Below are 15,000 nucleotides of genomic sequence, written 5' to 3'. Positions count from 1 at the left end.
TGTGTGTGTGTGTGTGTGTGTGTGTGTGTGTGTGTGTGTATGTGTGTGTGTGTGTGTGTGTGTGTGTGTGTGTCTCCAGCTCCAGTCAGCAGAGTTCAGCTCCTCTGATAAAGGATCTGCAGGTATGAAGAGAAATTAGATGAAAATGTTCTGAATATTAAACAGAAGGCAACCAGATTTCTACTGTTTAACTCTATTTATACTGAAATATTGGAATTAATATTTATCAGATTTACTGTATAACTGTGGTATAACCTCTCTCTCTCATTCTCTCTCTCTCTCTCTGTCTCTCTCTCTCTCTCTCTGTCTCTCTCTCTCTCTCTCTGCAGGTCTTCAGGTAAAGTCTAAATGTTTTCACCAACTTCACGTAAAAATTATTTACAACTTAAAGATGATTGATCAGTGATCAGTGGCTGTATGAGTCACAGTAATGATGTGCGATGTGTTGACTTCTTCGTGTGTGTGTGTGTGTGTATGCATGCATATTTGCATACGTATGTGTGTGTGTGTGTGTGTGTGTGTGTGTGTGTGTGTGTGTGTGTGTGTGCGGTGCAGAACGGAGACTCCAGGATGGACAGAGGAAACTCTCTGCCCAGCATGTTGGAGCAGAAGGTAACAGCAGAGCTGTTGTCAAAATGCAAACAGTTTTGAGCAAGAAGTCCAACATTTTCTTGGCATTTATAACGTAAATATTTGAAAGTATCTTCATATTACTTGTATCTAGTAAGTAACTAAAGTATTATTACCTGCTTTATGTAGTATCTAATAACAATAAGTTACTCTATAAATTAATATTATGTAATTCATTGGTACTTCCAATTCTGGTAATGATTTGACTTTGAAAGATTTGACTGTTTAATAGCCGCTTTTAACAATTTAATTTGATTCTGGAAACAAATAAATGTTACTTGAACAAATACTACTTGTTCAAGTAACATGTATTTGTAATGTATTTTGCTATAATAATCACTTGCTCTTTAAATTAATAGTATATAATTCATTATTACTTCTTATTCTGGTTTCCGTGACAACGGACAATAAAGTATTATCTTATGATACCTGTTGTTGTCTGTCTGTTTGTCTGACTGACTGACCAGTTGGTTGACTGGTTGATTGACTGGTTGATTGGCTGGTTGGTTGATTGGTTGGTTGATTGGTTGATTGATTAATTGATTGGTTGTTTGTCTCTGTAGATCTTCCCCTATGAGATGTTGGTGGTGACTCACAGAGGAAGAAGCAGACTGCCTCCTGAAGTCGACCGGACCAGACTGGAGGTAACAGGCTTCAATATTAATAATTCAAGTACATTTCTTGGAAGAAGACAGAGTAAGACACTTGCTGCAAGAAAATTAGATACTAGATTAAATGACCTGCTAAGATGGATGTTTTTCACTGTACTGTAACTCTCTCCCCGTCTCTCTCCCCCCCCCCCCCCCCCCAGAGACACCTCTCCCCTGAGCAGTTCCTCAGTCTGTTTGGGATGCCCATCGAGGAGTTCAACCGCCTCTCTCTCTGGAAGAGGAACAACCTGAAGAAGAAGGTCTCTCTCTTCTGACGGCCCCAGGACTACATCCCCCACAATCCCCCGCTCTTCCCGGATCGCCACACCGGGGCGATCCCGAAACCAGATACTCCGAACAAGTCGTCATTGTCGGTTCTGCTTCGTTTTCAGCATATCAGCGGCACAGCGGGTCACTCTGCTCGTTACGACTCAACTCCAGACGTTCAGAGGAAGTTTCTTAAACATCGTGTCGCCTCTTGGCCAGGCAGCGAGTCACAGAGAGGTTTTCTTAAACTATTTCCCCTGCACATCTAAACTCTACTGTTAAAAAGGGTAGAGCGGCAAAACAACCTGATCTCACACAAATACCGTGAAATGAGCTTGACTTGTTAACACCAAATGACGTGTCGGAGGCATGTAAAGTGATACAATTCCGTTTTCCCAGCAGGAAACGGTTCCCTGAAGGAGACACGACTGTAAACAGGCAGCAGTCACATTAAGCGGCTCAGGGTGGGAGATGAGTCCGACTTCAGTTCCCAGCTTGTACGAAAGAAATTTCTACCATGAGTCAAATTTAAATTTTTAGCGACCAAAGTCTTTCACTGACCTGAACCGAGTCGTTTTAGTTCCTAAACTGAACCGTTAGCCGACCTGCAGCTGAAAACGTCCAGTTCATGTTTTTGTCACAGAATCCAGTTCATGGTGGAGGAAAGTCGTGTCCGCAGAACGTAAATCTGAGTTTCAGAGTTTCATTTCACGATATTTCGCGATGACATCATGTTGTCAGGCGGCTCTGTGGGTTTCTAGAAGGATTTTCCTGCTCAGCGTTCGTCTGCTTCCAGTGTTCCAGGTTTTATCTGCGTTCAGGTTTTAGTCATTTAGCTCAGCGGTTCTCAACCTTTTCAGCTCGTGATCCAGAAAATGAAGAAACTCGCAGGCTGCAGAGGACGACTTCCCCTCTCAGGCTGTTTCATTTGATCGTCAGAGAGGCTGAAAACTATTTTTCACAGTATTTCACAAGACAAAAAGCAAAAGTAGGAGAAAAATCTAAGAAAATACACATGATAATAAATTTAGCTGACAATGTAATCCCTAGTGATCTACAGTAGAATAAGCTTCAGTTCCTAGATCACCAACATTTAAATTAGCCCGTTGTTTTTCTTCACCATTCACTTTCCACAGAGTTGTGAAAAGGTTTTATTTTATTAGTGTGTTTATTTACCGGAAAACAGCTTGCTAGCATCGTCACCATTCCTCTTTCAAAGCAATGGGAAGCTAGCTTGTTAGCTTGCAGCTAGCAGGACTTATTGGGTTCAGTAAGAAATACACACAGATATAAACCATTTTTAGAACTGGACAAATTAAGAGACTTTTTTCATTTTATATTTTTAGACATTTAGGGGTTCAGTAAGTAACTTTGCAGGAAATGATATAAGCAGGCAAATTTTCACATTGATGACTGTGGATGTTAGAAAATAATACATTACTATTATATTGGTTAACATGTGGTTAACATGTGGTTAACATGTGGTTAACATGCGGCCCTGAAAGTAATAATGGGTAATGTGGGAATTGAAGTTGGTTCTACTGTTGACCCTCTCTGTCTCTCTGGATTACAGCAGCAGTTAAATACCTACAAATTTTAAATTTAAATCCCACTCATATCAGCGTTAAAAGGTTTTCAGACAACAGATTAAACTTCTGAACCCTCTGAGTGAGACTGACTGGCAGCCATGTTGGCTCCCTTCCTTCACAGGAAACAAGATGGAGGAAGGTTTTCATCCTGCTCTCTAAAGCTGAAGCTGGTGGGTTTCCTCATGACACAAATATATTCCAGTGAGCCGGACGAGATTTACTCAGTTTGAGGATCTATAGTATTTTATTACTGAGCTTCCAGCTGCAGTCGACATCCTGCTGGAGTCAGCTTTGTGTTCGCTGATTCATTATCAACACAAAGGAAGAGGAGGAGGCCTGTTGGCTGCTCCAACCTTGAGTTTAAGGAGTAATCCTATTGGCTTAGCCAGCTATGATGTCGTAGTGAGAACATTTTTTCCAGCACTTAGTGGTGAAGGAGGACGAGACGTTTTCATCACAGTCAGAACTGATGGGAACAACATCACACCAATAAAAACTGACAGACTCCCGCTCACATTCATGATGCTAACATTTTCAAAAACATCCGTCAGTTGTTAATGAAACAGTGCTGAGTGATTTTGAATCCAGAAAATTAATAATTATTACACTGTTTGCTCATACCAGCGTGTAACACCTATGGCTGTCTGCGCTAACATGGCTAACGCTAACATGGCTAACGCTAACATACCAGATACAGCTAATGAGTTAGCCTGCTGCTTTACTGTCCTACTGAGACAAACAGCCACGTACTTTAGGGTTCAACCAACATGTTGTTTTGTTTTTTTCAGTAATATTTTTATTGAGTTTTCAAAAATATTTTTATAAACAGGTGGGAGAATAGGCTACGTTTCCACATTTAGCGAGTCCAACTGAGATCTGATGATGTCAGTTCTTCTTCTACAGAAACAGAAACGAAGACATCGAAGAATCAGTCAGGTTTTTGAATCAATTTCTTGGATGGAAAAAAAATTTCAAAGTGAAATGTATTGTTTGAGTCGTTGAAATGAGACCATCATGGGACACTAAAACTCTCCACTGAAGGAGGATAATAATAATATTGATAACAGTATTATATCCATGAATACTTAGTGTGGAATCTGATCAGAATGTCTCATTAGAATCAGATCAAGTTAAGGGCTTCCTATAGACGACCAGTGTGTATTGATCAATTCTACAATAAATATGGAATCAATCAAACTGCATCATATCCTCAGACGTCATAACTTCCCACCATGCATCATGGGTTGAAGCCCAGCTCCCATTGGCTGTGATGAACCTGTCTCCTCTTTGTTTCTTCTTCCTAGTCCAGCACTGGCCACTGCCCTGTTTCTTCTTCTTAGTACACACACACACACACACACACACACACACACACACACACACACACATATATAGAAACACGCACTTCTGAAGCACCAGAGAGATTTCCAGCGTATAGAAGAACAATAATAATAGTTTTAAACCCGGAGCCTCTCACACAGAGTCTGACCCCTCTGTCTGTGCGGCTCTGGTTCCTCCAATCAGCAGGTTTTAGACATTTAGCGTCGGCTAGTGTTGCTTAGTGACCAAATGATGTGCAGCTATTTTATAACCTAGATAGAGAAGTGGCATGTTGTTATTGAAAATCAAAACGTAAAATAAAAAAAATATATATATATTATATATGAATGTTAAGAAAAAACAACAACACAGACACATTTTCACTATCAGAGAAGTTTGGATGATGATGGAGGACGAAAAGATCTCTACAGGACTTGTGACGGAGGCTGAGGTTTACGTTTCTGAACTGTGAGAGGACTGTGGCATCATGGGAAATCTCTGGAGATCCGTTCATCTCCGATCAGCACAGCACCGACGCTTAAACCAGACTTCATCCCATGGGACAGTAAGGGAACTGAACTGAACTGAACTGAACTGAACTGAACTGAACTGAACTGAACTGATGAACAGTCTTCATCATAATGCAAATTAAGCTACAATTTATCAATAACAATTCCAGTACCATCATCATATATATAATATGAATATACACCAACATCATAACCATCTAATCTCCATAGAAACGGGTGATGGATCTACACTGGAACAGAAGATATTAATATTTAATTTCTTTAACACCTTTTTGTCATTTAAGTTTTTATAATTTTTTTGCACTTTTAGAAACAACAAAAAAACCAACAAAGATAACTATGGGAGCATCTTCTTCTTCTTTAACACCTTTAACAAATGTGCTGAAAAGTAACACAGCAGTTCATTCCAAAATTGACCTCTTCACCATTTAAAGGTGCAATACATTTTTAAAGATCAATTTACTGCAGTGAAATTAATATTGCTGCCTTGGTAGAATTACCATAAACAAATGAGTCCATGTTGGAGCTGATGGCTCTCCTCTCTCTCACAGCAGTAGTATTGTTAGTTCTAGTGTTTCTCCACATTAAGACTACATTTCCCATCAGCCCTGTTGCTTCCTGCCCCCCCCCCCATGACACCTATTCTTATAAAATGATTGGTAGCAAAGAAATGAAAAGTAGAAAGCAACTTAATTCCTGACAAAATGAAAACACTTCACGCACTGAATCCTTTAGATTTGACAGATATTGATCGATGAACTTCAGGTAATGAGTTTTATATTGATAACTGGATTATTTAGCGTTTGATAATTGGACTCGTCATGTGTTCTCTCCCTAACACTCATGGATTTGTGGAAAATGCCAACATGTTTAACCAGAACATGGTTAAAGGCGCGGTGTGTCTCCCTGCTGGAGGACTGAGTTCCACTCCTGGCTTTGTTTACATAGTGATTTATTGGATGGAAGACGTTTTTCTACTGTGTGAGTGTTTGATAGGAGGACTGACGGTGTGACAGCTGAGTCGGACGTGGATTATGAGGCTGGAAAATGTCGGTTTCTGTTTGGAAACACCGGAGTAAAGCAGGATGTAGTTACAGTTATGAAACAATAAGAAAGTTCCAAAAAACGTATTTCCCACCTTCAAGAACTTAATTCAGACGATTACTTCAAGAGCAACTGTGAATGTACCTAAAGTCCAGATTGTGTCTCTTAGGGTTCGACTGATGTGAGTTTTTGAAGGACGAGGTCGAAATTTTCTGCCAGTGTTCAGAGTCCAAACTGTTTGTCAGAATATCTCCAGAAAAGCCGTTTGTGAAAACGATCCGGAGAGCGACCGACGTGTTTCTCTCGGCGGCCCGGAAAGCGGCGGCACCGACCGTTTCCCCTCGGCGGATCATCTCCTACCGAACTCTACCGTTTACGATCCGACCCGACCGTCCGGAACCGGATCGCTCCGCCGGGAACCGCCTTTCACCCCACAGCGCTCTGTGCTGCGCAGAGAAAAATAGTTCTGTGATTTCCTGATTAGTGAAAGTTGCGTAACGGAGGAACTGAGTCTGTTTCCTCTCTCCTGTGGAGACACAGACGGCTTTCTGGAGATATTCTGACAAACAGTTTGGACTCGTTGTTGCAGCAAGAGGCAGCGGAGCAACTGACAGCTGACTGGAGACAAGACTGTCTGTGGGTCCAACAGCTACAGACAATACTGTCTGTGGGTCCAACAGCTACAGACAAGACTGTCTGTGGGTCCAACAGCTACAGACAATACTGTCTGTGGGTCCAACAGCTACAGACAATACTGTCTGTGGGTCCAAGAGCTACAGGAGGAAGAGAGGAGTTATATAGATGAACTAAATCAATGAACTTATCCTTTAATAAATGAATGTGCTAATGATTGATGGTAAAGTGATGTCAGTTAGCGATGGATCACCGACCTGAACACCACGTCACCGCTGCATCCTGCGTCACACAGCCATCTCTGCCTCGCCACGCGCTTTCTGTATCTGTGGAAGTGAAAAAAAACAAAAAACAAAAAACAAAAAAATAAACAGGACAAAATGTGACGTTTGTAAGCTGGGTGAGCGAGCATCGGTCACTTTACTTTGAGATGATTTTCTTTTTTCTCTTTTCTTTTGTTCGGGAATGATTCTGTAAGCTGATTACTGCTTTGTTCTGATTGGTTGTGCGTGGTTAGAAACAGGAAGTGGTTTGCTGTGACACCATGATGACACAAAGATTGTTCAGTGTTTTTTTTTTCTTTTTCTTTTCTTTCTTTTGTACATTTTGAAGTGTTTTTTCTGTTTTTATCGGATTGTTTCTACCTGCAGTTCGTCCTCTCAACACGTCTGAAGACTCACATTACATCTTCAATTCAGTTTGACCTGCAGCATGTGTGATGTCATGCTGATGTCATGCTGATGTCACACTTCTGATTTAAAGCTCAGTGTAGCTCTGGTAGTATCTTGGGTCGTGTCTCTTCCTCCATGATAAAACCCCAAAATCAGTGATTCTGTGATCTGTTGCTCCGGTAGAGGAACAGTCTGAAAATCACTTCTAGCACATAAAGGAACGCCGACAAAGCAGATTCTGACAATATATAAAAAACTAGTCCTGCTGCTGAATTGTTTTTAAGTGAATCTTAAACTTTTTTTCGCCTATTTACAATTATTAGTAAACATTTTATTTTCTTCGTTCCATCATAAGTTTCCTCCGACCGAATTTCGGTGTTCCACTTGTTCAGACTGATAGTTTTAATAAACATGAAGAAAGAGATTCAACTCCCCGTGGCTCGGCTGACTCGGCTGACTGACTCGACTGACTCGACTGACTCGGCTGACTGACTCGACTGACTGACTCGACTGACTCGACTGACTGACTTGACTGACTCGGCTGACTGACTTGACTGACTCGACTGACTCGGCTGACTGACTCGACTGACTCGGCTGACTCGGCTGACTCGACTGACTGACTCGACTGACTCGACTGACTGACTCGACTGACTGACTCGACTGACTCGGCTGACTCGACTGACTGACTCGACTGACTCGACTGACTTGACTGACTGACTCGACTGACTCGACCGACTGACTCGACTGACTCGACTGACTCAACCGACTGACTCGGCTGACTGACTCGACTGACTGACTCGACTGACTCGGCTGACTGACTCGACTGACTCGACTGACTCGGCTGACTCGACTGACTCGACTGACTCGACTGACTGACTCGACTGACTCGACTCGACTGACTCGACTGACTCGACTGACTGACTCGACTGACTCGACTGACTCGGCTGACTCAGCTGACTCGACTGACTCGACTGACTCGACTGACTGACTTGACTGACTCGACTGACTCGGCTGACTCAGCTGACTCGACTGACTCGGCTGACTCAGCTGACTCGACTGACTCGACTGACTCGACTGACTGACTCGGCTGACTCGACTGACTCGACTGACTGACTCGACTGACTCGGCTGACTCGACTGACTCGACTGACTCGACTGACTCGACTGACTCGACTGACTGACTCGACTGACTCGGCTGACTGACTCGACTGACTCGACTGACTCGGCTGACTCAGCTGACTCGACTGACTCGACTGACTCGACTGACTGACTCGACTGACTCGACTCGACTGACTCGACTGACTCGACTGACTGACTCGACTGACTCGACTGACTCGGCTGACTCAGCTGACTCGACTGACTCGACTGACTCGACTGACTGACTTGACTGACTCGACTGACTCGGCTGACTCAGCTGACTCGACTGACTCGGCTGACTCAGCTGACTCGACTGACTCGACTGACTCGACTGACTGACTCGGCTGACTCGACTGACTCGACTGACTGACTCGACTGACTCGGCTGACTGACTCGGCTGACTCAGCTGACTCGACTGACTCGACTGACTCGGCTGACTGACTCGACTGACTCGACTGACTCGACTGTCTCAGCTGACTCGACTGACTCGACTGACTCAGCTGACTCGACTGACTCCAGGTCAGACGTGTTGAAAGCGACTCGTTCTGCTGCTGTACATAATGTTTGATAGAGAGCTGAACAGCCACTGAATGAACACAGATTCATATTAATATTATTGTTGTTGTTGTTGTTGTTTTCATATTTGAATGCAGGTGATGTAACAGATGAATGGTGATGTGGATGATTAACCATGAGTTACAATAAAAAGAGTTTTTATTTGGTTTGAGGAGGAAGTTTCTGTTTTTAAAAGTGAGTTTGATCCTGAGAACACACACGGGACAGCAGCGTGTTCTCAGCTCACATCACAGACCAGGTTTCATGAGACTGATTCTGTTTCCATCACTGCTCTCTCTTACTCTGCCAGTGGACACACACATATATAAATATAAATAGATATTAACGGGACAATAATGAGAAAAACAAGGAGATCTGTTCTGCTCTATGTGCATCTTGAAACTGATTTCTCTTTTTCTCTCTCTTTCTTTCTTTCTCTCCCTCTCTTCTCCTTTCTCCAATCTTTCTCTACTCTATCTCTCTATTGTCTACTATCTTATTGAAGTCTATTTCAACCCATAGCTGTGATACAATAGTTTCCCCCTCTGTCTCTCTCTCTCTCTCTCTCTCTCCCCACCCAACACACACACACACACACACACGCACGCACACACACACACACACACACACACACACACACACACACACAGTAGTGAGTTAAGACCCTCCTCTCTCTCCTCCCATGTGTTTATGTCATGGAGAACAGAGGCAGGACTTTCTACTGTTCAGTCCGACTTTCTGCTGTCAGAGCAGAAACAACTTCACACAGAAAGAAGAGACGGAGAAGAGAGAAGAGAGACGGAGAAGACAGAAGAGAGAGGGAGAAGACAGAAGAGAGAGGGAGAAGAGAGAGGTTACAGGAGATAAAAGAGGAGGAAATCTGTTTTCATCTGTTTTTGTTCAGTTTTGTGTTCTGGATGCAGCAGCAGTGTTGTGGGTGATGGACTGAAGCCCGGCAGCAGGAACAGACATGGACAAACAGAAAGGTACTGTGTCCTCCAGCAGCACTTTATACACAACACACAACTATAGGGATTATAGTCAAGTCAAGTCAAATGTGATCTATACAGCTCAGTTCATACCAGCAGTCCAACATGCTTTACAGACAAGACACAGAGATGAAATAGTAAGAAGATAAGAGCATGTGAACACACAGATATCGACAAGACACATTTCATACACAAGGCAAATTCAATGTGCTTCACATGAAACACAAAAAATACAGAATTTGTCAGGTAAAATGACATCAACTCATACAATGACATTAAAAAGAAAGAAAGAAAGAAAGAAAGAGAAAGATAAAACAGGTAAGTAAAGATAATAAAACAGAAATTACAGAAAAAAAATACAATACAGTAAAACAAGGTCACTATAAACTCACTGATAGGAATATTATAGGAATATTATAGGAATATTATAGGAATATTATAGTGATACCACAGGAACTTAAAAAATACCATAAAGTACAATAAAGCCATTGTAAAGTTAATATCCAGTACCACAGACACACTGTAGGTCCCTATAGGAATATTATAGGAACATTACAGTGTTTTACATGATAATTAACATCACATTATTACATTATTACTTATAAATGGTGCAATATATTTTACAGTAGGCCTACTAAAATTGCAATAGCTTACCTCCCCGGTGGCCATCTTGGAGGTCCTAATTTCTGTCTGTTTCTGACTGAACTGATCATTTCATCACTGATCCATCTGATTGATTTAGTGTTTAGATAATGTCAGCTTGTTAGCTAGCTAACCATAGTATCTGGTCAGCTAACATCACTGTCTTGTTGTTAACACATCTGATTAGCACACTAGCTAACGTATCTAGCAGTAGCTAGCGTTAGCGTGTTCACATTAACATCGGTGTGTTTGCCGGCTAGTTAGCTAGCTAACAGTTTGTTCAGGTTAACTGAGCTGACTCTTCTCAAGCTACAACTCAGAGTGTTTTGGAGTAGAGACTAGGGCTAAAGACAAGACAGTTTACTGTGTCACAGTAACCAAATCCACCTTATCACACTATTCACTTTTACTGAGAACGTTACTGAATGGATCTACAGCCACACCACAACAAGCTGACTCAGCTGCTCTCTGCTTCTAGCTGCTTCATACAGATTTACACTTTATTAACTAACACACAGTTCTACAGATTTACACTTTATTAACTAACAGACAGTTCTACAGATTTACACTTTATTAACTAACACACAGTTCTACAGATTTACACTTTATTAACTAACAGACAGTTCTACAGAATTACACTTTATTAACTAACAGACAGTTCTACAGAATTACACTTTATTAACTAACACACAGTTCTACAGATTTACACTTTATTAACTAACACACAGTTCTACAGATTTACACTTTATTAACTAACAGACAGTTCTACAGATTTACACTTTATTAACTAACACACAGTTCTACAGAATTACACTTTATTAACTAACACACAGTTCTACAGATTTACACTTTATTAACTAACACACAGTTCTACAGAATTACACTTTATTAACTAACACACAGTTCTACAGATTTACACTTTATTAACTAACACACAGTTCTACAGATTTACACTTTATTAACTAACACACAGTTCTACAGATTTACACTTTATTAACTAACACACAGTTCTACAGATTTACACTTTATTAACTAACACACAGTTCTACAGATTTACACTTTATTAACTAACACACAGTTCTACAGATTTACACTTTATTAACTAACACACAGTTCTACAGATTTACACTTTATTAACTAACACACAGTTCTACAGATTTACACTTTATTAACTAACACACAGTTCTACAGATTTACACTTTATTAACTAACACACAGTTCTACAGATTTACACTTTATTAACTAACACACAGTTCTACATGTTCCTCCATCATGGAGACAGGCAGCAGCAGGTTGGAGATGAAACTGTAAAGCCTTTATTAAAATGAAATATCATCTATCATCAGCTGTAGTTAGTAATCCATCATCCAGTGTGAGAGCAGCTGAAGTCTTTATCACAGTATAGTTTAACAGGAGAACAGCAATTGGAACGACCCCCCTCTTCCTCTCCTCTCCTCTTCCTCCGTCATCTTTCCTTCCTCTCCTCCTCAGGGACTGGCTAGACTGTTTAAACTGTGTGTGTGTGTGTGTGTGTGTGTGTGTGTGTGTGTCTATAAAGTTTTTCTCCGAACCAACGATTTTTCATTTTTCTCTTATTACCTTACATTGACTATTAACTCATAAAGCTGCTAATAAACCACTGTAGCTGGTTAGTGGTCAAAGTGTAAAGTTAAATAAAGTTAAATGTAGTTTATTTTAAGTTTATTTTATCCTCCAGATGGTAGATACAGGGAGAGGAGAAATACATTTACATGACTTACCTAGTTTATAGTTCGTTTTTTTAGTTAGTGTTGTTGTGTTTTTGATGTCTTGTGATGTCATACATTTTCATTCATTCATTCATTCATTCATTCATTCATTCATTCATCCAGTAATATAAGGTAGTAAAGCAGTGTGAGATGATAAAGCAGCTTGTGTGTCAGTAAAGTAAAAGTGTTTCTCCTCCTATATTTACCATCTAGAGGATGAAAGGGAAAGCAGCTCAACCACAGAGGGCTGCTGCTCTCCACCCTACACACACACACACACACACACGCACACACACACACACTCACACACGCACACACACACGGAGCAGAGTTGAGGAGGAATCCCATCCTTCAGCTAATTTGAAGGTTCGGTTTTCACAGTAAAGCGGCTCAAATCACTGGCATGGCTGACACACACACACACACACACACACACACACACACCTCACACACACACACACGTACACACACGCACACACACACACACACACACACACACACACCACACACTCCCTCAGGCAGGCACACATGGTATCTTCTTTTTAACTTCACCCAGTTATTCTATAGCCTCTCTCTCTCTCTCTCTCTCTCTCTCTCTCTCTCTTTAGATGGTTTCTGTCCCTCTGTGTTTTTGTTGTTGTTGTTGTGGTTTTTGTTGTTGTTGTTGATGTGCTTTTTGTTGTTTTAGTAGTCGATGTGGTGTTTGTTTCTGATGTTATTGTGCTGATTGTTGTGTTGTTCATGGTGATTTAGTCGTAGTTTTGTAGTTGTGGTTGTTGTTGACGTTGTTGTTGTGGTTGTTATTGATGTTTGTGTTGATTGTTGTTGGTGTTGCTGTAGTTGTTGTAGTTGTGGATGCTGTTGTTGTTGTTGTTAGTGTTGTTGTTGTTTTGTTATGTTGTTGTTACTGTTGTAGCTGTTGTTGATGCTGTTATTGTTGTTGTTGTCATGCTGAAATCACAACAGAATGACTGAGCTGTCTGTCCGTCACTCAAGTGGACAGTGGACCTCATTCATTGTGTGTGTGTGTGTGTGTGTGTGTGTGTGTGTGTGTGTGTGTGTGTGTGTGTGTGTGTGTGTACATATGTGTCTCTATTTTATTTTCTCTAATCTTTATTTACAGTTTTTTACGATCGCTAGCAAGCGTTTTTCAATACTTATAATACTTTTTCTAAACTCTTCACACACCAACTCACCTACAACACACAGTTGGCAAAACAGTTAATTTTATGCTCAAAATCACATATTGTAAACTAAACACCAACACTAATTTTCAAAATGCAAGAATACTTTGTCAAAATACACTAACTCTACCAAAACACTGCAAACATGTCTCAAAATCAAATAATTCTTTCAAAACTCTAGCACATGTTTTCTTCCAACAGGAACATTTAGTCAATCGCAGCACAATGACATACAACATACTAACAGCAGATGGTATTACAGAACATGCATCACTTTACATGTGTCAGTTCTACCCTTATACAATAGACAGTATATTGATAATCAATTGTTTTTCGCACTGCAGTTTCTTTTGAAGTCACTCTACATTTTTCTTTTGTTGAGTGTAGTAAATGTGCATTTTTATCTTCTTTTTTGCAAACATTCTGTATCAAAAGTGAATGACTCATCTTTACTTTATAGAATGTACAGTATATGAAAAAGGAATAAGTGACAGAATTGCTGCAGTAAAGGCTTTACAGTATTTGCAATAGGAAATTACTTCAAGAGATCAACAAAAATCTGCAGTATAGCTGCTGGTTACAGTTGTGTAAAAATAAAATATACAAAAAGAGAAAGGCACAGAAGAAAAAAAAAGAAAAATACACAGTCCTTTTCTAATCTACCCGGTCTTCTGCATTTGGCCACATGTTCTCGTCCACATCACTCCTTATATTTTCTCTGGCTATGCACCATGGGAAGTATCTTTTGGCGTGCCTTATCCACCCCTGGCAGTGTTCAGCTGTGATTGGTCTATTTGCATAACTTCAATCAGCTGTTTCTTACGTAGTAGCAATAAAAAAATATAGGACATATATTTGTGTTTCAATATACAATGTGAACTGCTGTTCACTTCAACTGTAGCCTATAAGTTAGGTTTAGAACATGAGGTTATCTGTTCTGACATACAGTGTGCAAGCATTTGTACATTTGGCAGTAAAAATCCATAGTTTTGGTCTTGGTTGAGCTTGTGTGTAAAGGAAATTCAAGAGTTTTTAAAATGTGTTCACTGAATGCATTTTGTGTCAAAGGAACAATAAATGTGTTAATGGTACGGCCCGCAACAGACCGATGTTGTGCTAACTGTGTTAAGAGTTATGAAAATGTGACTACAGAACTGATAAAAGGTTGCTAGCAATCGTAAAAAACTGTAAGCAGTTCGTCCCATTGAGGTTAAGAATCTGTTTCCAGACACACAAGCTACAGATAAAACCCATACAGCAACGTACATGAGCTTAAATACAGTCTGTGTGTGTGTGTGTGTGTGTGTGTGTGTGTGTGTGTGCATTCTACAGCATCAAAGCCAGAGACAGGATGTAGTGTTGATGGTCAGATAGCAGCTCTCTCAACACACACTAACACAGACACAAAAACA

The 15,000-nt window shown here is 40.7% G+C and overlaps 1 protein-coding gene across 1 annotated transcript in view; it reads left to right on the top strand.

Annotated features, from left to right (window-relative positions):
* Positions 1-9,192, top strand: part of LOC139928853 (dematin-like) — a 42,227-nt gene extending 33,035 nt beyond the window's left edge. Inside the window, exons 13-17 of the mRNA XM_078285046.1 lie at positions 80-122; positions 330-337; positions 556-612; positions 1,194-1,274; positions 1,442-9,192. Of these exons, the coding sequence (XP_078141172.1) occupies positions 80-122; positions 330-337; positions 556-612; positions 1,194-1,274; positions 1,442-1,555 (303 nt within the window). The 3' untranslated portion in view covers positions 1,556-9,192. The remainder of the gene's footprint in view (positions 1-79; positions 123-329; positions 338-555; positions 613-1,193; positions 1,275-1,441) is intronic.
* Positions 9,193-15,000: the final 5,808 nt, after the last annotated feature.

This window comes from Centroberyx gerrardi, chromosome 8, assembly GCF_048128805.1.
Source record: "Centroberyx gerrardi isolate f3 chromosome 8, fCenGer3.hap1.cur.20231027, whole genome shotgun sequence".
Classification (NCBI taxonomy): Eukaryota; Metazoa; Chordata; class Actinopteri; order Beryciformes; family Berycidae; genus Centroberyx; species Centroberyx gerrardi.
Note: the sequence above shows the minus strand (reverse complement) of the source record. Positions and strands in the feature narration are given on the sequence as shown.